Source organism: Lampetra fluviatilis, chromosome 29 (genome assembly GCF_964198595.1).
Source record: "Lampetra fluviatilis chromosome 29, kcLamFluv1.1, whole genome shotgun sequence".
Lineage (NCBI taxonomy): Eukaryota > Metazoa > Chordata > Hyperoartia > Petromyzontiformes > Petromyzontidae > Lampetra > Lampetra fluviatilis.
The window spans coordinates 3,131,963-3,157,173 of record NC_136303.1 but is presented as its reverse complement, the minus strand read 5'-3'; the positions used below and the strand labels follow the sequence as shown (position 1 = coordinate 3,157,173).

The following is a 25,211-nucleotide window of genomic DNA, read 5'->3' as shown; positions in this document are numbered from 1 at the left end:
CGTACGGCAAAAAAGAAAACGTCCGCCAAAACGTTCGCTACGCGGCCAACACCGCACCTCCGATTAGCACGGTTGGCCACGTACGGTGCGAAAGAAGTCTAACGTGTGTACGGCGTGGTCTGATCATCTCACGCGTAGGCCTTGCTGGGGTTGTAGGCGGGGGTTAAACGACCAAGGGCTTGCAGGCTGCCTCTCTTCTGACAAAGATCTGGCGAAATGAAGCCGCCAAATCAACCCGGCGATAAATGGTGACCGCGGCGGTCGTTCCTCCGCGGGGCTGCTGATGGTAGATGCAGAGCGACGAACTACAATTTCACGTTCACGTGGTCAAGCCAGCAGACAGCCGGCGTCAGGAGTGAGCGGAGTGCATCATCGTCGCGATGTCTCCTTCGTGTTTGTGGATCGGGGCCGTTGCGTCGTTACTTTGCGGGTTTTTTCTGGATTTTTCTGTTGCGCGTAGTGACTTTAAGATGTTCTTTGTTCGTGTTTTTTGTTTGTTGCGGTTGCACCCGAGTCAAGAGCCACATGGCTCACAGGGCTATACCAAATAAATGAAATTGAAACTGAAACGGCGTTACGGTCTCTCTTCTGGATGACCGCAGCAGTCGCACACCGCCGGAGTTTTTACTTAAAATTTTGTGCATCGGGCATCCGCCCGCATCCGCTGCCGTGGTTTGTGCAGCGAATGCGGTTTTTTGCGGAAGATCAAAAAGGCCCAGGGATCGTTCTGCGGCAGGAGCGGAGGGCGACGGAGGCGACGGCCAGAGGTGCCTCGGGGAAGATCAAAGAGGAAAGGGCGGCGCGAAGTGGACGGACGTAAAAGGTCAAAACGCTGGACCGAGGATGGAAGCCGTCTTCAGTTGAAGGCCGCAGAGAGGGACCGAGCGGTGGTGGAGAGAGATCACCGCGATGATGTGGGCCCCGACGAGCACGCTGCACGTAGCTAACCGTGCTTACGTAGCCAACATCAACACGATGTAGGCCGAGGGAGTGACAGATGAGAGAATACAAATTTCGCGAGTGACAACAGCTGCATCACGGATGTTACATTATTATTATTATTTAAATCGCGGGGTGGCGGGGGAGGAAGGGAACCTCATTTCACCCCGCTGCTTGCGTTCATTAACGCCTCCTCCACTGGAGGAAAAATTCCACCCAAATTTCACTCTCACGACACCTCCCCACCCGTCCCAGCTGGACATCCCATCGCAGAGGCCGATCTGCTGCACGGAGAGAGGCCGCCGCATCATTGAAATAATGATCGAAATGTTATTTAAAAAAGATTTGACCGTTGCAGTAATATAAACAAATAATATGTACAGGTCGATGTCATCATTCCGCATCGAACGAGGAGCGACGTCTTAAAGAGAGAGAGAGGGCCCTTTAGCCGATGGCATCTGGCAGTTATCACCAGCATCGATTTCAGTGAAGATGGAGAGACCGCTGCGTGTCGAAAAACCGGCTCCGGATGGGTTTTTTTCTCATGCACCGATATCAAAACGCTCCTCGACTAATTCGCTTCCACAGGGCCGCGTGTGCGCGCTCAGGGTTGCGTTGGAAGGGATACTTTAATTTATCGCGTGGAGACAGACAGTGCCGGATTAACCTAGGAGCAAAAGTAGCTAAATATGCTACGGGCCCCGCACTTTCAAGGGCCCCGCGCTAAATGCTTTCAAGCTATCAATTCCGCTTCAGTGATTCTGCACTTGCTCTATTACTACAGTACTATACCGCCTTCAACTTTTACGAACGACCGGGGGTTTAAGGTTAGCGATTTGTCGTATTATCTGGCAAATGAAAAAAATACAATTACTTTACTATGCAAGTAAAACATTTGTGTTTTAATATTTACGTGTTTTTTTTATTTAGGGCCCCTTTATAACATATTGCTACAGGCCCCGCACTAGCTTCATCCTGCACAGGAGACAGACGAGACGGACGGACGACGCGTGACGGGGGGCGCATTGCCCGCCGATCTAAGCTGTCACTTTCTAACTCACGAGGCCTCTTGGCCACGTTGCAGCGCGTGGACTTGGGTCACGGTGCCAGGGGGTGGAGTGAGTTGGTGGCGGGCGGTTCTGGTGGAAATCAACCCGCCCGCCCTCCCCCCCCCCGTCCTTCCGTCTGCCGGAACAAATCCGCGCGGCAGTGACGACGTGTCGCTTCCCAATTGCCACCGGTAAAACAAACGGGCAACACGGCGGGGGAGAGGTCGTGTGAGAGAGAGAGAGGGAGGTAGAAATCTTTCGTGAAATCTTTCGTTTAAAAAAAGCATTGAAAAAAACCCTAAAACAACGAAATGATGAACGAAGCAAAGTGCCGACTACACCGAGCATCTTCTTGTTTCCTCTGATCGTAAAAAAAACAGAGAGGTAGTGAGAGTGACTGAGTGAGAGTGAGTAAGAAGGAGAGGGAGTGAGTGAGAGCGGGAGCGCTTACCTGCACGGAAGCCCGCACGCCAAAATCGATCTGCGACTGGAAACTCTTGTCTCGTTCTTCTCTTCCTACTTCCTCCCACCCCTCGGTAGGGCGAACAAAATCAAACAGCACCTCGGGAGAACCGAATCACGTTCTGGGTTGTCCCCGCGGGGGTCTCAGCGCCGCCGTTGATGCAACGAGAACGCATTCTTTGTTTCGCTTGATTCCCTTCCCCGGAGCGTCTTCCGCGTCTTCGGAGACCCCGAGACGTCACGACGGGCGGAGATGCAGTGGAAATGCTTCCAGGAGGAGGTGGTTGGGGTTGGAGGATGGTTGGGGGTGGAGGTGGTGGATGAGCGGGCCGGTCCGGGGTTGAGGTTGGAGTTGTTGTTTTCCTCCCCTTCAGAGGTGAGCTGAGTCCAGGGGGGGCGGGGGGGGGGGCAGTGTTCAACCCCACACGTCTCCCGCTGGGCAAGCGTTGATGAAATCCGCGGAGAGACGGGGGAAGAAGGATTGTTGGCTAGGTTGGTGTTGCGTCGGTAAGCGGACCGGTCCAGAGAAATACCCCAGATCACCCCCCCGACCCCTCCAAAAAAAAAACCTAGACGAAAGACGCCGCTTTCTGAATGAGCCACGCAGCACATTGGCGGCAGGCAGGGCCAGGCACAGAGACGAGAGAGAGGGAGAGCGATAAGGGAGAGAGAGAGGCAGAGAGAGACCGCGCGCCACTCTTTGTCTGGCTCACATCTTTGGTGGCAGAAAAAAAAATCTCGCAGAATGAGTCTGCGTGGAAAGTATGTGGCAGCGGCGGCGGCGGTGGTGGGGGTGGCGGCGACGGGGGTTGGCTCATGTTGCCGGAGCAGTGAGCGAGAGAGGAGGAGGAGTGGTGGGGGTGGAGACTGTTACCCTATTCACTGATGTACAATGGCCCCACCAGACGCGCATATACTCCCAGATTCGTGCGCCTTGCAATAATGTCAACGTTGATACCCACTGGCTTTTAGCGAACGCGCAGTGTGTGTGTGTGCGGATTGGGGTGGGTGGGTGTGCAACAGTAGCTTGTGTAAATGCGCCGCAAGCCTGCGCCGATCGGCGTTGGATAACATCGGTGGGAGACGTGCTGCGTGAGCCCGGTTTGGGCCACCTCTAGCTCGACTCAGCCTTGAATGAGTAGCCGGTGTGGTGTGTGAGTCTATCAGCAATGAGCGCGGTACTGGACTCAGTGCTGGCCTTAATGTGTGCTTCGTAACAGTCACTGGCTCTCACAAGCTAAAGGCTGAGCAGGTGATCGTTGTTTACATATGGATAGTTTCTGCTTCAATGCATAGCATTTAAAAGTCAACTGACAATGTGTTTCTGTATTCTTAGGTTTTTTCGGTAAAGTCACGTAGGTAAAAAAATTAAATTAATAAAAGTAAAAAAAAAAAAAAATCACGACGTTTCGGAGGCAACACAAGCTTCCTTCTTCAGGTGGAACCGTCACAGCACGATAGGTGTATCTCACTTGATACTTGATGCAGCTATCGTGCTGTGACGGGTCCACCTGAAGACGGAAGCTTGTGTTGCCTCCGAAACGTCGTGATTTTTATTTTATTTTTATTTTACTTTTATTAATTTACATTTTTTACCTACGTGACTTTACCGAAAAAACCTCAGAATATGAATCCTTGCAGTCACGAAAGCTTCAAATCTAGAATGTGTCTCTGTGTTAAGAAAGAATACTGTATCTGATATTGGCAGCACCACTGCACATCAGCGGCGAGTGAGATCTGAGCCGAGTGAGGTTCGCATCTTCACTGATTATTGTGGTGAAGTATGGTCAAATAGCCCCTGGCACGCCATGGGAAGACCTTAATCCTGAGCTGGAGTGATAACTGACGGTACATTGTTGAATTACCACTACATCACACCACGTATTACCCGACACACACGCCGCTGCACGCACGAGATTACATCATTGCATTATTGCCGAGATAAAATCCACGCGTTAATGATTGTTTCAAAACACACACACATTCATTCATAAACACATACCAGACACAAGATACATATACACACACACATATGTAGTCATACATAAGTTAACACGTAGAATTTGCGCAGCCAATATGATTCATATTCGATTTTTGCATTTACGTGGTAAAATGTCTGCCCTAATTAAGGATGCAAATTAGGCCAGACCATTGGGTGACCTGTCACAAAAATAAATTATGAATGGAACACATACATTAGCATATATATATCTATCTAAACCAATGCATTCGTTGTAAGCATAACATAGGCACACACAGCAATACCTCGGTTTACGTCGAGGATAACGTAAAAAAATCGAAGCGGTTTACGGGGTAGGTGGTGGTGGGTGGTGGCGGTGGTGGTGGGTGATGGTGGTGGCGGTGGGTGATGGTGGTGGTGGGTGGTGGGTAGTGGTGGTGGTGGTGGTGATGGTGGGTGGTGATGGGTGGTGATGATGGTGGTGGTGGCGGTGGGTGGCGGTGGCGGTGGGTGGGGTGGTGGTGGTGGTGGGTGGGGTGGTGGTGGTGGGTGGGGTGGTGGTGGGTGGTGATGGTGGTGGTGGCGGTGGTGGTGGGTGGTGGTGGCGGTGGGTGGTGGCGGTGGCGGTGGGTGGTGGTGGTGGGTGGCGGTGGCGGTGGGTGGTGGGTGGTGGTGGGTGGTGGCTGCGGCGGTGGTGGCGAAGCGACGGATCACGAGAAAGGAACGCGCGCTTGGGTGACTTTGGGAGACGCACATCGAGTCGCGAAGCATCGAAGCATCGACGCATATGCGAAACGACGCATTAGGAGAGAGAGAGAGAGAGACGGACATTTGTGGGCGCTGCTGTACAGCCAGCGGTGATGCGAGTGGCAAGGCAGACCAGTGGGGGGAAAGTCCAAGAGGTACGGTCACTGTGGAGATGGAGCGATGATCACTCGGGGCCCTAGCGTGGCTGCCCATTATAATAATGCAATGCTGACAACAGTTTAACAGCGACCACGATTACCAATTTGAATGTACACAGCAAACAGTGGCATTCAAATCGTGCAAATGTCTGCAGCCAAACAAACCCAAGGACAGAGGTGAAGGGAATGAATAAATGTACTGTACTCTTATTTAAATCACAAAATCGAATCTGGGTTTTTTTTTGTCGTTGAGAAAAAACAACGTTGCCAGAACGTCAAGAAAATTGTGTTAACGTGGAGAGAGAGAGAGGCGAGCAGGCGGCGGTGGGGGGAGGTGAGACGGAACGAGGGTGCGCGTTTACTACGGAGAATGTGGTCGTCAAATCGTGCAGCCTTCACGCACACAGCCTCCCCCAAGCACGCCCGTATAGCCTGGAACAGACTATTGGGGCAAGAGCTGTCAGCGAGAGACGCTCACGGCACACGAGGTGGGGGTGGCCAGCAACCACGCCCGGCCGCCTTTGTCTCCCCCAGCGTCGATTGTTTAACACATCGCACCGGGTACTCATTTGAGGCTGAGTCGACCTAGCGGAGGCCCAACGACCGACTCAGATAAAACCGTCACTGGTGCTAACCGCTCATACCCCACACCAAAAAAGGCAAAGATCCCCCGTATAGCCTTAACAGACTGTAGGGGCAAGTGCTGTCAGCGAGCACTTATGAAGACCGGCACGGCACACGAGGGGGTGGGTGGCCAGCACCACGCCCGACCGCCTTTGCCTCCCCTAGTGGCGATGTTTACACACCGCACCATGTACTCATTTGAGGCTGAGTCGACCTAGGGAGAGGCCCAGGACCGGTTCAGATAATCGTCACCGGTGTTGGCCGTGAGCAGGCAATCCAACTCGGGTCGCTGGGTTCGTAGCCCAGCGTAGCGCGCTAACTGCTGCACCACCGCTCCCCGCCACCCATCACCGCAACACCCACTCGCTCCATCGCCGACGAACGCATTTCAATTCAGTGGCAGAGGTCGCGCGAGCGAGACGGGTTGGCGGCTCTCTTCCGAGCGAGTCCCGTGGCCGGTTCACCGCGGTCCGTCCCGGGGCTTCGTGCCCACGTGGCCACTCTCAAAGGGGCCCCTTTGTCTCGCGGGCAGCCGTCCGTCCGCCCATTGGCAACGGGCGGCAAGGCTTGCGCGTGTGGCAGCGTTGCCCAACGCAGTCAGTGGCCGGCGGTCAGAGGGCTTCCCGGGATGGAGTGGTGGAGACGCGGGGTGGTGGTGGGTGGGGTGATGACGAGGAATTTGTTGTGTACTCTTTGGTTCTTCTTGGTTCTTTCGGTAAAGTCACGTAGAATGGAAATAATAATAATTACAAATATTATTATATTATTATGTTTTATTTTTGTTATTTTATTATTTCCATTCTACGTGACTTTACCGAAAAAACCAAGAAGATGAATCCCTGCAGTCACGAAAGCTTTAAATCGATACTCTTTGGTTATTTCGGTAAAGTCACGTGGGTAGAAAATAATAGATCACGACGTTTCAATCGCAACACAAGCAACCGTCACCAGGTGAGATCAACACAGTCTCACCTGATTGCTAGCTTGAAAGCATTTAGTGCGGGGCCCGTAGCCACTACTAGTAGCAAAAAGTAGCTACATATGTAGTCGTAGCTACTACTACATATGTAGCTACTACAAAAGTAGCTACATATGTCGTAGTAGCTCCTACATATGTAGTAGCTACTTTGGCTACTAAGAGATTCCGGCACTGGTTGGTAGACCACTGATCAACAGCACCTGCTCCGGTCCAGACAGACACCACCCACCGATTATAAAGCCTTGCATATACGACGCGTTTGATATTGGGAAAAAACTGCGAAACTCTCATAGCCCGCTTTTGTTTTTTGGCCGTGACCTAAGCTGGCCTATGGTGCACACTAACTATGCAATTAAAATCCACGCTGCAGCAATAAATTCTGGGATTCACTCAATTTACTCGGCCGTAAAGCGTCTCGTGGGCGCACATTATTTTTTTGTCAGACATCGCCAACGGCGTCGTTGCATTTCTCCAAAATCTTCGCGGCCGGGCGTGTTAGCGCGCGCCAACCAGAGGTCCGCATTTTTCCCCGCAGGGGAGAGGCTGACGGGTCACGCAGGCTTGTGAAATTCCCGTGCCTGCTGAGGGGAGCCCGAGGAGATGGCAGTAGAGAAAGTAGGTCCCCATAACCCCGTGTGCAATGTAAGAAACATTTTACTAAATTGAGTGGATCTTAAAAAAAAATACTCTTAGTTTTTTTGGTAAAGTCACGTAGGTAAAAATTTAAATTTAAATTAATAAAAATAAAATAATTTTAATTTCATTTTCTACCTACGTGACTTTACCGAAAAAACTAAGAGTATGAATCCTTGCAGTCACGAAAGCTTCAAATCTAGAAAAAAAAGTTTTTTTTATTTTTCGGTTCGCATTGCCATGCCATGAACATCGACAGCGAGGCAGCGAAACGCGCGGGAGAGTGCAGCTTCCCCCCGCACCCCCACCTCACCGTGTCGATAAATGTATCTAAAAAGTAGTTCTATGATATCACCTTCCAGAGGGTGTTATCCAGCACCTCCGATTAGCACGGCTGGCTGCGTACGGCGCGAAAGAAGTTCAACGCACATGCGGTGCAGCGTCACAGAGGTGGAAAATAAACTTTAAAAGCCACGGATCAGGGTCGCGGACGCGTGGCGGCGCGAGTTGACGCATCTCGTCTCGATTTAAAGCTTTCGTGACTGCAGGGATTAATCTTCTTGGTTCTTTCGGTAAAGTCATCACGTAGAAGGGAAATAATGAAATAATAAAAATAAAACATCATAAAATACAATTCTCACGACGTTTCGGCCACAACGCAAGCAGCCGTCCTCAGGTGAAGAACAGGTCTGTCGGAAAGACAGCGTCTGAATGAACACCACCAAGCTTGGCAGCGTATATTTAAGCTGGGTTGCAAATTCCTTTGTCAAGGCGCCCCTCCTCCCCTAACCCAGCTTAAATATACGCTGCCAAGCTTGGTGGTGTTCATTCAGACGCTGTCTTTCCGACAGACCTGTTCTTCACCTGATGACGGCTGCTTGCGTTGTGGCCGAGACGTCGTGAGAATTGTATTTTATGATGTTTTATTTTTATTATTTTATTATTTCCCTTCTACGTGACTTTACCGAAAGAACCAAGAAGATGCATCTCGTCTCGTCCCACGACCAGCGGCGGCACGGGTCACGGACCCGGGATCCGGCGGGGCAGTAGTGAATTACTTCTTCTTTGAGGCCGAGACGTCATCCCCGTGCTTAGAGATGTACATCTCAAAACGACCCTTTCATCCCAGGGCACGCGAACAAGTGTGGCCTTTTTATTCCTCCCCCCCCCCTTCATTTTCCTGTCTGGTACGCGTCGTAAATATAGCTTGCGCTCAAAGGGCGGTCAAGTGGCTTTTTAGGGAGAAAGTGTGTTGCTTTATCGCACTGAACGTTCGGCCTGTTTGATAATTCATGCATAAGCGGTGCGTTAAACCACGTTGGGGGCATCGCAGCGCAGATGCGATGTTTGTGAGGCCAGTGGCGCTCGCTCGATAATGTTTCATGCGAATATATTGCGTGTACATTTTGATGATTGTGCCAAGTAAACCAAGCCTTGGCAAGTGACTACAAACGTTTAACAATGCATTGATTGATGTGTGCGTGCGTGTGCTCTGTGTGCTGTATCTCTTTTGTGTTTGCTAATGACCTTTACATGGGCCACATTGGGTGAGTGGGGGGGTGTCATCGCGCACTCACCCTGGGACAGCACGGTGGGCTTGGAGATGTCCTGCCCGTCCACGGAGCAGGCGTTCCCCTGTGGGTGCAGCGTGAAGGTGCTGCCGGCGCTGTTCTCGATGTGGCAGTGGTCGGCCGCCACCCCGCGGCCGTGCAGAGCGACGTCGACGGCGGGCTGACCGCCCGGCCGGCCGAACGTGGTGCGGGCTGACGCCACCAGGCACACACGGAGACAAACATGGAAGTGGAGAAATATGGCAAACTACCATTCTTAGATATTCTGTTTGAGAGTAGACCTGATGGATCTTTGGGACATTCTGTCTACAGGAAAGCCACCCACACAGATTCCTACTTGAAACCTGATTTCCACCACCACCCGTCTCAAAATAATTCTCTCATCAAAACACTATACCGCAGAGCTCATGGCATTTGTGACCAACACCACCTGGCCAGTGAATTAAGACATGTACATCGGGCCCTCATGATGAACGGATACTCTATGACTGCACCATCCGCCAAGCTGTTTCTCCCACCATACAGAAACAGCCACTTGAAACTCGGATAAAAACTATCACGTTGCAGGCGTGGCCAAAAAGATCTCCAGACACGGAGACAAGCAACGGGAGCAGGGTTTACCAGGGTGTCCAGTGGGGTGTGGTGGGGGTGGGTGAGATCATCCTCTTTTGAGTCAACCAAATAATCATCTTGGTTCTTTCGGTAAAGTCACGTAGAAGGGAAATGATAAAATAATAAAAATTAAACATAATAAAGTACAATTCTCACGACGTTTCGGCCACAACGCAAGCAGCCGTCCTCAGGTGAAGAACAGGGAAGAACAGGGCTGTCGGAAAGACAGCGTCTCATTCAGATGAACAGGTCTGTCGGAAAGACAGCGTCTCATTCAGATGCTGTCTTTCCGATAGCCCTGTTCTTCAACTGAGGACGGCTGCTTGCGTTGTGGCCGAAATGTCGTGAGAATTGTATCTTATTATGTTTAATTTTTATTATTTTATTATTTCCCTTCTACGTGACTTTACCGAAAGAACCAAGAAGATGAATCCCTGCAGTCACGAAAGCTTTAAATCGAAATTTAAACTAATTACTGAAGGATTTTTGTTTAAAATGTATTTCACCAGGTGAGGCCCCACTGAGCTATACAGCTGTTTCTCGCGTAGGGCTTTCGCGCCCCAATATTATTCGTAATAAAGGTTGTTCGGGTTAGATCGCGTAAGTATAAACGTGTCGTCGTGAACCCGCCGCCACCTGACAGCACTGTAGTTACCAGCGAAACGTCGTTCTACTCAAATTGTGAATGTTGTGGATTTACTCTCCAACACAGCGATGGGCAGAAGTAGTTGCACTAATTGGCGCGTTGTGTTTACGTGACAACCCTTACTAATTGACAATCTAGGGTGCTGGAGGGTTAACGACGCATTTATTACTTCCGTGAATGCCACCAAAGAGGGTCGGCAGTGTCCCGCGGGGCCTTACGATGGAGAACAAACAGCGTGTCAAGGTGCTTTCAGCGAATTGATGAGAGCTATTGTGCACGTGGGGAGGAAACCGAAAACCCACACTGCCTTATGAGAGGGGGCAACGCTCGATCCCCGTACAGACGGCGAAACACATTCCGATAAGTCCACTTGCTTCTGCACGCCACATGGAGTGTGGCTCTTACTCTCGCTGTGGCCGATAGTCGCGCACATTGACCCGGAAAATATTCAGTGAAGAATTCAACGCCCATCACCGCACCAGGGCCATGCCTCGTTCAGTGGGCAACTACTTAATACGACCTCGCTTACATAGATTGTAAAACTAGTAACATATTCACATATTCATGGAGACCTCGCGCTGTTTGTTGTTGTTGTTGTGTTGTCGTTTGTTTCTGTTCTTCGTTGTCATAGTCATTGTTGTCGTGTGTTGTAATTGTTGTTGTTCATTGTTGTTGTGTTGTCATTAGTTTGTTGTTCGTTGTCGTGATCATTGTTGTCGCGTGTTGTTGTTTGTTGTTGTTCATTGTTGTCGTGAATGTTGTTGTTGTGTTGCTGTTTATTGTTCATTGTTGTTGTGTGTTGCCATTAGTTGTTGTTGTTGTTGTTCTTCCTGGCCGTCGTCACTATTGTCGCGTGTTGCCACTTGTTATAATCATTGTTGTTGTTGTTGTTGACGCTGCTCACCTTGGTCCAGGGGCAGCAGGGTAACTGCCACGCTCCATCGCCCTCCGCCGAGGCTCACCAGGTGAGGCTTCTCCGTCTGCACCTTGAGCCCCTTGCCCACCTCGCTCACGTCCAGTGACGTGCTCTGATGACAAACACAAACAAACACGATGAAAGCGCAGGCTGGAGGCCATGTACGCTGGACTTCTTTCGCACCGTACAATAGCCAACCGTGCCGATCGGAGGTGCGGTTTCATCACGAGCTAGGATCCTAAGCATTGGACGGTGACGCCGTGACAATGAACAACTGCGAGTCAGAGAACGAGTTACGCAAATTAAATTTCGATTTAAAGCTTTCGTGACTGCAGGGATTCATCTTCTTGGTTCTTTCGGTAAAGTCACGTAGAAGGGAAGTAATACAATAATAAAAATAAAACATAATCATTATTTTATTATGTTCATTATTTTATTACTTCCCTTCTTTTTATTATGTTTTATTTTTATTATTTTATTACTTCCCTTCTACGTGACTTTACCGAAAGAACCAAGAAGAATTAAGCAAAGTCGCTCAAAGTAAATTAATCTCAAAGTACATGGCGGAGAAAAAGTACAAGGTGGAGGTTTGGCCGACAGAATCGCCCGGAAGACAACCCAAGAGAAATGATTTGATGCAGTTTCTTGGTGTGTGTTGCTGTTGTTGTTGTAGTAAACATTTGGAAGAGCAGTTCCGGGGGATTACCCCTTTCAGATAACCGGCCAAATTGTTCAAAGGATATGAAAACAAAAAAAATCGGCGCTAGGGGTGCCATCGCTGCGCCTAGAAAACAAAACACACACAAGGAAGAACAATCACGCACACGCATGGAGCCTGTCACCCTCTTCCCAACCGAGGGTGGTTGGAGGGTCGGGGGTGGCTTTCTTCCACCACCGATCGTTGGCGTCGTCATCCGAGCCGCGGGCATGAGATGACACCCGAGAGCGGTGTTTAGTGGACTTTCTCCGTCCATTAAAACATCCGAGGAACCTTGAACCTGAAGTCTACAGACGGACGGACGGAGTCTTCGTGCCGCTGACCTGCAGTGCGCGCGCCCCACTGCTTGTCGCGCGGCATTTAGAGGGGCAGCTGGATTTTCAGGGTCCCACGGTGGCTGGGAGATGTTTACTGCCTCGCCTGGTATGCAGGAGGTCGTGGGTTCGATCCCCGAACCTGACGCCTGCTGCTGTATATTTGGAGTTTGCGTGTCTCTCTCGCTCCATGGTGAGATGTTAACTACCTCGCCTGGTATACAGGTCATGGGTTCCATCTCGACCTTGACACCTGCTATATATTTGGAGTTTGCGTGTCTCTCTCTCTCCGTGGTGAGATGTTTACTACCTCGCCTGGTATGCAGGAGGTCGTGGGTTCGATCCCGACACTGACGCCTGCTGTATATTTGGAGTTTGCATGTTTCTCTCTCTCCCAGCATCACTCGTTTTACAATATCTGGCTACTATACCTTTCCACGTGATTTGCCACTTCATTGGGCTATCATTTGTGGCCAAGTCGCTTCTGAAAAAAGAGTTACATAGCTCAGTGGGCCTTACCTGTTAAAGTTCAAAATAGGTGTAAGAGATTAAACCCCGAGTCTACTGCACCACCACGCTGTTGTCATGCCCACCAGTGTCCGATGGAGCCCCCCCTAACCCCTCTACCCCCCCCCTCCCAGCGAGTAAAACCCATTGAGCTAAGAAGCTCTGTTAACAAGTGGGCGACTCGGCCAGGAGACATCATGAAAGCATTCCACAATTAGGGATTTGAAAAACAAACTTAAAAGTCCGAGCAATTATGTTGCTAAATGACATTGACACTTCAACTTAAGTGATGTTAATAACAGAGTCAGTTTAAATGAGGACAGATAGCCATAGGCACACGCAGAGACCCATAGACCCATACAGAGACCCATAAACTCACACAGAGACCCATAGACTCAGAGAGCCCTAGACTCACAGAGACCCAAAATCTCACACAGAGACTCATAGACTCACACAGAGACCCATAGACTCAAAGAGAACTAGGCTCACACAGAGAGCCATAGACTCACACAGAGACTCATAGACTCACACAGAGACTCATAGACTCACACAGAGACGCATAGACTCAGAGAGCCCTAGGCTCACACAGAGACCCATAGACTCACACAGAGACCCAAAGACTCACACAGAGAGCCATAGACTCACACAGAGACCCAAAGACTCACACAGAGACTCATAGACTCACATAGAGACCCAAAGACTTAGAGAGCCCTAGGCTCACACAGAGAGCCATAGACTCACACGGAGACACATAGACCCACACAGAGAGCCATAGACTCACACAGATACCCATAAACTCACACAGAGACCCATAGACTCAGAGAGCCCTAGACTCACACAGAGAGTCATAGACTCACACAGAGACCCATAGACTCACACAGATACCCATAAACTCACACAAAGACCCATAGACTCAGAGAGCCCTAGACTCACACAGAGAGTCATAGACTCACACAGAGACCCATATACTCACACAGAGACCCATAGACTCAGAGAGCCCTAGACTCCCACAGAGACCCACACAGAGACCCAGAATGGAGATGGCCAAGAGACGAAACTCACGTGGTTCCAACCCCCTTTGGGGGCAGCTACAATAAATGCCTTTGATCCAAATTGCGTGCGAAATCTGCCACGTGGCACGTGCCGTTGTTTTTTTTCCCCCATTCGGCCATCTGCTCTCCCTGGCCGCTCTCTCGCTCTCTCTCGGGGGCCTCTTTCGTGGCCCCAATGGAGGCTCTCTGATTGTGACCTCAGCCAGCGTGGTAATGAATTCATTAAATCTCTTCTAATTGCCCGGGCAATGGGGTCTCTGGGCTTTATTAAAGCTTTTGAGAGAAAAAAAAACCTGCACCATGATTAACCTTTGCTACCAACCCCACCCCATCCCACACCCCCCCCCCCCCCGCTAGCTTTTGTTGATGTGTTTAATCGTACCGTCGTTGTTGTTATTACAGCTGGTTACTGTATGTTGCGAACGGAGTTTAAAAAAAGAAATTATCATACAAACCGCACCTCCGATCAGCACGGTTGGCCACGTACGGTGAGAAAGAAATTCAACGTACATGCATACCAGGGGAGAGAGAGCGAGAGAGACTACATGAGCAGCAGCAGTAGCCGGAGGAGGAGTACGAAAGAGGTGTTGGGTCGATCGATCGAAACGAGGTTCGCCCTGGGGTCGCCGGGTGCGCTACGCACCGCACTCGTATCACGCGGCCCGCTTCGTGAGCTTCTACGCACACACACACAGACACGTGACACCAGCAGCACGTGGTGTGCGTGTGTTGATTGATGTATATTGTTTATTTAAATGGATTCAAATATATTTCACCGAGGGGAGGATGAAAGGAGACGAAAGCAAGAGGCGGTGAGCGAGCTGAAATTAGCTTCAATTGAGAGAGAAGAGAGAGCGGTTCATTTAGTTTCTGCTGTTGACTGGTGTGTGTGCTCGCTAACAGCACTTGCCCCAAGAGTCTGTTGAAGGCTATACGGGGGATCTTTGTCTTTCTGTGTGTGTGACATTCACCTGGCAGGGGGCACAGTGCCAGTTGATAGAGAATGGCTGGGGGATGATGATCTGTTTGGTCACAGCAACACGACACGTGTAACAGCGCGAGAGAAGCACATCATCCCGTTATATTAAAATAAATACAATACATTTGCGAAGACGTGGTGGGACATACGTTAACTAACTTGTCCTGGGCTCCTCCCCCTGACCAGTGAGGTGAAGTATGGTCAAACAACCCCTTTGACCGACACGGCGTGAAAGAGGTTGTGTACATCCAGCAGTGGATTTACAAAAATCTGGTCATCATCATCAATGATTTACTGTGCCTCTAAACGACTGTGGAACCCTCCCTCCCCTCCCACCACCACGGCCACTAAATTTTCGGTTAAAAAAAAAATGTTGATTCTACGTTCTAACATTCACCACCTTGTTTGGCGGTTCAACTGAAGCCACCCTGAGTCATTGCGTGTTTTTGGAACGAAGTTGTACGAGCTGCGGTCAGCGTCACACAAAGATCCCATTTTTAGCCCTGAACAGGGAGGCTCGGAGCACGGGGGCCCGTGTCGCAATCCTGGCAAGCCGATCCACGCGTCTCGCTCTTGGCCACGCAAACAAAGTGGCAAACGGTGTTTGTGAACCTAGCCTGGCGCACGCACCCTTCACAGAAGGTTTGTTGTTGTTGCAGGATTCGTGAACATACACAGGCACCTACTGTATGTACAATGCACGTGCAACGTCGTACTCAGATGGTAAATGTTGCGGATTTGCTCTCCAACACACCGGTGTGCTGTACTAGTGTAATGACGGAGGAGTCAGCCTGCAGTGTGAGTGGACTGGTGGCCACGGGAGGTAATGACAGAGGAGTCAGCCTGCAGTGTGAGTGGACTGGTGGCCACGGGAGGTAATGACAGAGGAGTCAGCCTGCAGTGTGAGTGGACTGGTGGCCACGGGAGGTAATGACAGAGGAGTCAGCCTGCAGTGCGAATGGACTAATGGCCACGGGAGGTAATGACAGAGGAGTCAGCCTGCAGTGTGAGTGGAATGGTGGCCACGGGAGGTAATGACAGAGGAGTCAGCCTGCAGTGCGAATGGACTGGTGGCCACGGGAGGTAATGACAGAGGAGTCAGCCTGCAGTGTGAGTGGACTGGTGGCCACGGGAGGTAATGACAGAGGAGTCAGCCTGCAGTGCGAATGGACTAATGGCCACGGGAGGTAATGACAGAGGAGTCAGCCTGCAGTGTGAGTGGAATGGTGGCCACGGGAGGTAATGACAGAGGAGTCAGCCTGCAGTGCGAATGGACTGGTGGCCACGGGAGGTAATGGCAGGGGAGTCAGCCTGCAGTGCGAATGGGCTGGTGTTGGCCGTGAGCGGGAATCAAACTCGGGCTGCCGGGTTTAAAGCGCAGCACGCTAACCGCTACACCACCGCTCCCCACACACATACACACACAGTCACACACATACACACACAACAAAGATGCCCTGTATAGTCTGAGACGGGCTGTTGGGGCAAGTGCGGTTGGGCGTGGTTGCTGACCACCCCAACACCCTGTCGCGTGCCGCTTTGACCCTTCGCGCGACCTCTTGCCTCGGCAGTCTGCCGAAGGCTACGGGGGAGAGGGGGGGGTCTTTGCCTTGCTCGTGCCGTGCCTGGGTACCTGCATCTGAACCACTTGCTGCGATTTCTTCTGGACGGTGCTGACACTCTCCGTGGTGTCCATGGCAACCCCGTCCATCCTCCGCAGGCCTGGAGAGTCAGGCTGAGTGGAAGTAAAACAAACACGCGCGCACACACACACACGTGTAAGCACACGCACGTACATTACGTATACTCGTAACAAAGACAAGGATTCCCCGTATAGCCTTAACAGACTTTTTGGGGCGAGTGATGTTAGTGAGCACCTATGAAGGCCGGCGTGGCACACAAATGGGGGTAAGTAGGTCAGCACCACGCCCGGACCGCCTTTGCCTCCCCCAGTGCTGTTGATATTTACACAGCACACTTACGGCTGAGTCGACCTAGGGAAGGCTCAGGACCGGTTGAGATATCGGTCGCTGAATAAAACTCGGGCCACCTGGTTATTAGCGCTGCGCTCGCTCACCGCCGCACTGCTGCGGGCGGCTGCGATGCTACGTGGTGGGTGGGCATCAGAGGGCGGTCCAGTAGATCCGAGCGAATTGTTGTATTATACTTCTGTGGGTCCACGTCATGGTGAAGTATGTGGGGGGAAAAAAAAACCCCAACCGTCAGGCCCTCCTCCAGAATTGGAATGACAAAAGAATCGTGTGCGCACACGCGCACACCTATAAATAGCCGGGCGATGGCCCAGTCATTCGACTGCGTGTTTTCCCCAAATATTATCACGATTGTGCTATGAGCGTCAGGCGTGAGATAAAGAATCAATCTCCCTGAGGAAGCAGCGCATCACTGCACGTGAAAGAAGGGCCCTCGGAAGTGGATTTCACAGAGCCACTTTTGAGATCCCTTCTCACATCTGAGAGCAGAGGCCACTTGATCAGATTCACTTTCTCTCACGCCCTGCTACGGCGAGACATTTGGCACCGCATGACACACGGACGTTTTTGTAATTCTCAGAACCGGACGTTGAGCCAAAGTTATCGTTAAACCGAATGTAATGATATCTTTCGCGTGCGTTGTTACACGGCCTGGCCGAGACCCATCAAACTCACCAAAATCGACAACCCCGTTCAACAACGAGCAGTGGCTGACACGTGGACACGAATCCGCGAATTCTCAGCGCCGCCGGCTCAACGCTCTGGCCTCTTGTGCCAGCGAGCTACCAAAAGCACGTGCTGTATCTTAGGGGATCGTCCATAAATGACGTCACGCGATTTTGGAGGATTTTTCACTCCCCCCCCCCCCACGTCACACGGCGTCACAAAAAGTCAGACCCCCCCCTCAAATATGACGTCACAAAGCTCTGCCCCCCGCCCCCCGAAAATAAAACATGCTTCAAATCGCTTTAAACTATTGTCATTGTGGTGCGTATTTAATGTGGCGCTGCACTCTGTTGTAGGAGAAAACATTTATTAAAAAGTATATTTAATTAATTAGAACGTGTTGTCTATATTTATTTAAAGTTGCGCATTTTGATGTGACGTCACATTTATCAACCCCCCCCCCCTCGTCACACATCGTCACAAATGTCTGACCCCCCCCCCCCTAGGTGCGTGACGTCATTTATGGACGGCCCCTTATAAACAAATTAGACCGACGTTACAAACTGTTTTCCATCGCGTAAATATTTTTTTTTGGGTGGTGGTGTGGAAAGTTAAATATTATTTCTTTCCCAAAACAATTAGGAAAATATCCCCAGCTTGCATGGGGGCGTCTCGAATTTGAAACGGGTTGCTGACCAAAAACTTTAACCGAATGAGGGCCCCAGTGGAGAACTGGGGGGGGTTGGTTGAACGATGTCCATTCGGAAATAAATGTGGAAGTAATTTCCTCTTAGCGGAGACACAAGTGGGAGGATATATTGTGCACATAGCTGGATCAATCACACGAGCAGGACTCTGTGGATGTGTGTACTGTACTCGTGTGGCGTGTGTGTGCATGGGGAGCGGTAGCGTTGCGGTTAGCGCACTGCTCCGCACACCCAAGCCACCTGGGTTTGACTTCGACTCACGATCAACATCAATGAAGATTGTTCGAAACCGGTCCTGGGCCTCCCCTAGGTCGACTCAGCTGCAAATGAGTCCCCTAGTGCGGTGTGTAAACATCGCCACTGGGGAGACAAAGGCGGCCGGACGTGGTTGCTGGCCCACCCACCCCCTCGTGCGCCGTTCCAGCCTTCATCAGTGCTCGCTAACAGCACTTGCCCTAAACAGTATGTCAAAGGCTATCCGGGTTGAGCTTTGTCTTTGTGTCTGGGGAGTGGCACGCACAGTGTGTAGCGCACTGCGCTACGCATCCCGGCCACCTGGGTTTGATTTGCACTCACGACCAACATCGGTGACAATAATCTGAACCAGCCGTAGGCTTCCCCCCTAGGTCGACTCAGCCTTAAATGAGAACCTGGTGTGGTGCATAGGGGACGTCAGCACTCGCTAACAGCACTGGCCCTTGTGGTTTGAATGGCTACAAGGGAGATATTTGTAGTTTAAAATATATTTTTTGCTATTGGGGAATATGTTTTTGCTGAACTTGCGGATTGCACTGTCAAATGATATCTAAGGTCAATTCTGGTCTCCCCGAGGTTAACTCAGCCTAAAACAAGCACTCGGTAAAGCAGTGTTATCGTCAGCAGCTGGGGAGACAAAGGTGGCTGGACATCCATGGTACTCGCCTATTCATACAAGCGTTGTGCCGGCCTTAATAGGTGCTCGCAAACACACCCGTTTAGCCTGCAGTCTATGCAGGCTGGTGTGTTCTCTGTAGTGCTCTGTATGTTAATAATGCAAACATCATTGACAATAATTTGTGAGTCCACTTCTGGATGAAGGCCTCCCCATGCCGTGTTGGTCATGGGGGGGTTGTTTGACCATACCTCACCGGGGGTTTGGTGAAGGGCAGGGCTGGGGGAGGGTGATACAAATTTCGATTTAAAGCTTTCGTGACTGCGGGGATTCGTCTTCTTGGTTCTTTCGGTAAAGTCACGTAGAAGGGGAATATTAAAAGAATAAAAATAAAACATAATAAAATACAATTCTCACGACGTTTCGGCCACAACGCAAGCAGCCGTCCTCAGGTGAAGAACAGGTCTGTCAGAAAGACAGCGTCTGATGATCTGTTCTTCACCTGAGGACGGCTGCTTGCGTTGTGGCCGAAACGTCGTGAGAATTGTATTTTATTATGTTTTATTTTTATTATTTTATTAGATGTTACCCTCCAACAGTGCTATCCGTGGTGCACGGACCCAATGTGCAAACTACTGCGCCAGCATTCAACCCGGCTGTAAATTATGCAAATTATATTCCAACGTGCTTTCAGTTTTTAAAATATATTGGGCAACACTGAACAACAACAGGACGGGGACGCGTGGTTCTGGCTTCCGCCAGAATGTGACCTTGATTTTGAATAGGACAGCTGTTGACAGGCCTGGAATTTAAAAGTGGAGTATGTGTCGCGTCAGCGCGTGTGTGAGTGTGTGTACGTGCGAGTTTTCGATGTGTGTTTGTGTATGCGCGTGTGAGTTTTGCATTGTTGATAGGAACCCGGCGACACGAGTTCGATTCCCACTCACAGCCAACATCGGCGACAAACATCTCATTCTAAACGGTCCTGGGCCTCCCTTTAATTGTAGCGCCTGCTGCGGTCTATAATCAGCATTGGGGAAAACAAAGACGACCGGGCGTGGTGCTGACCCCCCCCCCACTCCCACGTGTGCAGTGCCAACCTTCACATGTGCACGCTAACGGGCCACAAAAGTTTATTAAATCTTGCGGGAAAAGCCAAAACACGCCACGTCTGCAGCAAACATCGTTGCTGATGGCGAGAAATGGGAACACACAATTTGCCCAAAGGGGGGAAGCGGTTTGAGTGGCTGTTGAGTTACATCGGCAGTGACACCATGGGTTGGAGTGGCCCAGGTGCCAGGCTAGGGAGAGAGGCCATTTACATGCCTCGCGCCAGGGGCTCGTGCCGGACACGCCACGGAACCCAACGTCGAGCGAGTTTCTGGCACGAGAAGAAAATGCGGATTTATCGGCGGTCGCAGGTTTGGTGCGAACGGGCTCTATGTCGGTGGACTCTGCGTGACACTCGCTACATTGCCTCGTGACAATTGTTTTTGGGACAAATTTAGAAGTTGCGCATCTCGTGACGTTTGTGAGGATCTTAAGGAGTTGGTGACACCGTGTCTCGCCAGCCGTGAGTCGCTCGCTCTGCACACCGACGCGGGAGAGTGGCTGCCTTTGCGGCTCTGCGTGTGCGTGGGTTACTGTGGAGCGTTGAAAACGAAATCTGAAAATTTGATCAGCCCGGTCGGTGCCACACAAATGGCTGTTTTGATATGCCTTGTGGAGGGCACAATCACCGTCACGGAGCCATTCACCACAGTGTTCAGTGGGGGATGAGAACACCCTCTGAGTAAAACCAAATAACGAAACTTATATATATTATTTGTATTTTTCCAGGCAAGCCCCACTGAGCTACATAGCTCTTTTTCATAAAGCGACCTTGCCACGAAGATAGCTCAACGAAGTGCTCCATCGTGTGGACATCTATAGCAGCCAGAGACTCTGAGCGGCTGATGTTGATACTTAACGTGGAGGGAAAAACCAGAGGACCCAGAGAAAAATCCACGTTACCACGGGGAGAGCGGGAGACACCAAAAACTGCATGCATACAGGGATCAAAGGTCAGAATCGAACTCACGAACCCCCTGTATATGAGGCGAGTTAGTTAAAATTTCACCATCTGTAGAGATAAAGGGGGCAGCCCTGCAATTGCTTGCTCATGCCACTGCTGGCGGAAGGGCATCCCTCCACTCGAGCAAACTCTACTACTACTCGTGGGTGGACAGAGGCTGGAAGGGAGAGGGGGCGATTGAGAAACGTGCCCGTGTCGGAAGTGCGACTCCCAGGAGGCGGAATGGAACCGGCGACCTCTGGATGGCGAGCCAAGCGCCCTGCTAACACGTGCAGCGAGCGGTAAGTGGCCCATCTGCTCTGATGTGCGTCGTCGTCGTCCAGGAAAGAAGAAATGTGACGCGAATGCGCTGTGCAGCACGCTCAGCGGTGCCTTGTCGTGTTTCCTTTTTAAATCCTTTATATTAAGTTCATTTGCTTGCTTGCTTGCACGCTTACGACCGTGCAAATCTTTCGGTCGTTTTTTAACCCACTTCCCGTGATCCAATCGAGCTGACATTTTGCACACAGACTCGTTGTGCGAGACAATGTATTTTCGTGAAAAGATTTTTCCATAACTTTACACTTTTTAGGATTTTTTTTTATATTTAATTACCAATTGCTTAATGGTGGCAGGCAATCATCTGACCCATAGGTGGCAGCCATCTCAAGCCAGAGGACGAGAGGACTTTAGCCGCCACGCATATAAAGGATTTATAGTGAAAAACTTTGTTTTTACGGGTTAATTTTTATTGAATGCAGCAAAGTCTCAATGAGTCTCGAGGTCTTGTGTGGGTTTTTAAAAAAAATGTTTTCAAAAGGGTCCTGCTACATTGGGACGTTCGGTCAATTCGTTTCAAGAACACATGTTGAGTGTGTGCTTCGTCCAGGAGGAAACGGGAGAACCCAGGGGGAACGCAGAGGGAGACGATCACGATGACAATGATACCCCTGCCGCTGGTGCTACTGCTAACGATGATGACGCCAAAACTGTGATTGTGATGGCAATGGCAATTGTTAACGCTGCCACTGTTAATACCTGCTGCTGTTGCTGCTAATGACGATGCTGTTGATGACATTGATGATGACATCAGTAATAATGATGATAGCACAACTGCTGCTGCTGATCATTGCAATAACACCCACGCACACGCGAAGCGACGCTTTGTGCGAGTAACCCTGTCACGTCTGCCCACCTATGCCCATTTTCAACAGCCACGCATCCTCCGGTCAGCACGGTTGGCTACGTACGGTGCGAAAAAAGTTCACGCATACCAGGGGGGAGAGAGAGACTACATGAGCAGCAGCAGTAGCCGGAGGAGTAATAAGGAGGTGTTGGGTCGATCGATTGAAACGAGGCTCGCCCTGGGGCCACCGGGCGCGCTACGCAACGCACTCGTATCACGCGGCCCGCTTCGTGAGCTTCTACGCACACACACACAGACACGTGACACCTAACGTGGTGTGCGTGCGTTGATTGATGTATATTGTTTATTTAAATGATATATATTATATGTTTTGGTTCTTTCGGTAAAGTCACGTAAATAGGAAACATGAAAGTAAATCAAATCAAAACTACGACGTTTCGATCACAACACAAGCGATCGTCATCATCTCCGTGACTTTGCCGAAAGAACCAAAGTATATGAATTCCTGCAGTCACGAAAGATTTACGTCACGATATTTATTTTTATTTAATGGATTCAAATATATACGCGCACACACACACACGTGTGATCACAGTACGTGTGTCTGTGCGCGCTCGTGGAGGCGAGGGTTTGTTGGATGGCACAAGCGTTGCGAAACTTCCTCGCGGAGATGCCGTCGAGATGGATGAGATAGAGGTGATGAAGGCGATGGAGAGTGCCATTACCCAGGCTTGCCAGGAGACGGCGGTACGGCAGAGTGCGACTTTACATCGGCCCCTTCTTGTACGGCAGGGGTGGGGAACGTCCGGCCCGCGGGGCCGTATAAGGCCCCGCGAAATCATTTGGTGTGGCCCTGCCAAGGCAACCGCAGGCGGGACTCGAAATTCAATAAATCTAGGAGCAAACCTGGAAAAGCAGTTGCGAGTAGCAACATCATCAACACCAGCTAACATCACCACACGCCTCGCCAAAGAGAAGCAGTTCCAGCCCATCGCATTAGGGGCGAGTTAATTAAATGTTTGACCAAATATAACGGGCTATTTTTTAAGTTGATGATTTTGTATGGCCCGCGAATGATGTTATACATATCCAAATGGCCCTTGGCAGAAAAATGGTTCCCCACCTCTGTTGTCCGGGGAATCACAGCAGTTTTGTCCCCCCTCGAGCCCAGACGCTGATTTATCTCCGGGTTTTTGATAAACCGGCGTCGTGGACTCGCGGTTCGCATCAACGACGTCGCGTTACAACAACAAAAAAACACAAAGACAAAAAGACCTCACCCCGTGTAGCCTGCAACAGACTGCAGGGGCAAGTGCTGTCAGCGAGTAGCGCATATGAAGGCCGGCAACGGCACACGAGGGGGTGGGTGGGCCACGCCCGGCCGCCTTTGTCTACTCAGTGGCGTAGTTTACTACACACCGCACCAGGTACTCATTTGAGGCTGAGTCGACCTAGGGGAGGCCCAGAACCGGTTCAGATAATCGGTGTTGGCCACCCACCTCCTCGTGTGCCGTGTCGGCCTTTATAGGTGCTCGCTAACAGCACTTGCCCCTACATTCTGTTAAGGCTACACGGGGGAGCTTTGTCTTTGGGGAGCGGTGGTGCAGCGGTTAGCGCTACGCTGTGCAACAAACCAGGCTACCCAAGTTCGATTCCCGCTCACGGCCACCAACACCACCAGTGACGATTATCTGAACCGGTCCTGGGCCTCCCCTAGGTCGACTGCAGCCTCAAAATGAGTAGGCGGTGCGGTGTGTAAACATCGCCACTGGGGGAGAGACAAAGGCGGCCGGGCGTGGTGCTGGCCACCCACCCCCTCAATGTACCGTTCTGGCCTTCGTAGGTGTTTCTACTCGCTAACAGCACTTTCTGAGGCTATACTGGGGGGGGGGTCTTTGTTTTTGGGGAGATCAGCCCCCCCTACCCCCCTCAACCCCTCCAACCCCCCCCTAACCCCCCAGCCCCCCCTACCCCCCTCAACCTCCTAACCCCTCCACCCCCAGCCCCCCAGAGAGACTTTCCAGCGCAGCGCCACCTCCACTGGCACCGCCTGCGATTGTTTCCTAAAACAGTGGAACGAGCCGCGGCCGTTTTGGAGGGGGGCGATGATTTCCATTACCCCCCCCACTCCACCCCCCACTCCACCCCCCCCCACTCCACTCCCCACCCTCCCACTCCACCCCCCACTCCACCCCGGGGTTGGGTTGGCGGTGTAGGAGCGATGATTTCCATCCAAAAAGAATTAAAACTTCCACTGCGTAATTGTCCGATCCTCAATCACTCTCTTCCTCTGTGTGACTCTTACTCTGTCTCTCTCTCTCTGTGTGTCTTACTGTGTGTGGCTTTGTTTTACTCTGTCTCTCTGTGTCTTTCTCTAACTGTGTATTTCTCTTACTCGGTGTGCGTCTCTCTTTCTCTTGTGACCTCGCCATCTTCGCCTGTGCTCAGGCGAAGATGGCGGGGTACAGAACAAGGAAGAAAGATGCTGGATGGTGACACTGATGGCTGCTCTGTGCTTCCAGTGTTCAGGGGCCTGCTCAAGGCGCGGCTCCGGCTGGAGCACGCCATGTACCACACACATGTCGGTGATGTGCAGCGCGTCTTCTTCGAACGCTGGGGAGCCGGACAAACCCCTCTCTGTACCAGCGTGCACGGCACCCTCGTGGTGTTCACCTTCTGAAGCGCTCGCTCGTCACCGTGGCGTGCGCGATGACCACCACCACCACAACCACCACCACAACCACCACCACGTGACTTTTATTTTGTGTTGTGCGCGGTGCATTAGCGCCACAGCGCGTGGATTTGTAGCGTGTTGTTTATTTGTGTTGCTGGTGACTTTGTGTATTTCGTATCGGAATCGCCTCCAGTGCTGTTGCCGCTGGCGGCAATACAAGTTGTTTAAAAGTCAAA

The 25,211-nt window shown here is 51.0% G+C and overlaps 1 protein-coding gene across 10 annotated transcripts in view; it reads right to left on the bottom strand.

The window, feature by feature from the left end:
• Positions 1-16,584, bottom strand: part of PHLDB1 (pleckstrin homology like domain family B member 1) — a 90,357-nt gene extending 73,773 nt beyond the window's left edge. For 9 of the 10 annotated variants that reach the window (XM_078870005.1, XM_078870003.1, XM_078870007.1 and 6 more), the window contains exons 1-3: positions 16,500-16,584; positions 11,285-11,408; positions 9,129-9,314 (exon numbers count right to left, since the gene is read on the bottom strand). In XM_078870005.1, coding sequence (XP_078726131.1) covers positions 9,129-9,314; positions 11,285-11,408; positions 16,500-16,577 — 388 coding nt within the window. In that variant the 5' untranslated portion in view covers positions 16,578-16,584. Of the gene's footprint in view, positions 1-2,439; positions 3,229-9,128; positions 9,315-11,284; positions 11,409-16,499 lie in introns of those variants that run through there. The other variant, XM_078870011.1, reaches the window with a different exon arrangement.
• Between the last annotated feature and the right edge of the window lie 8,627 nt (positions 16,585-25,211).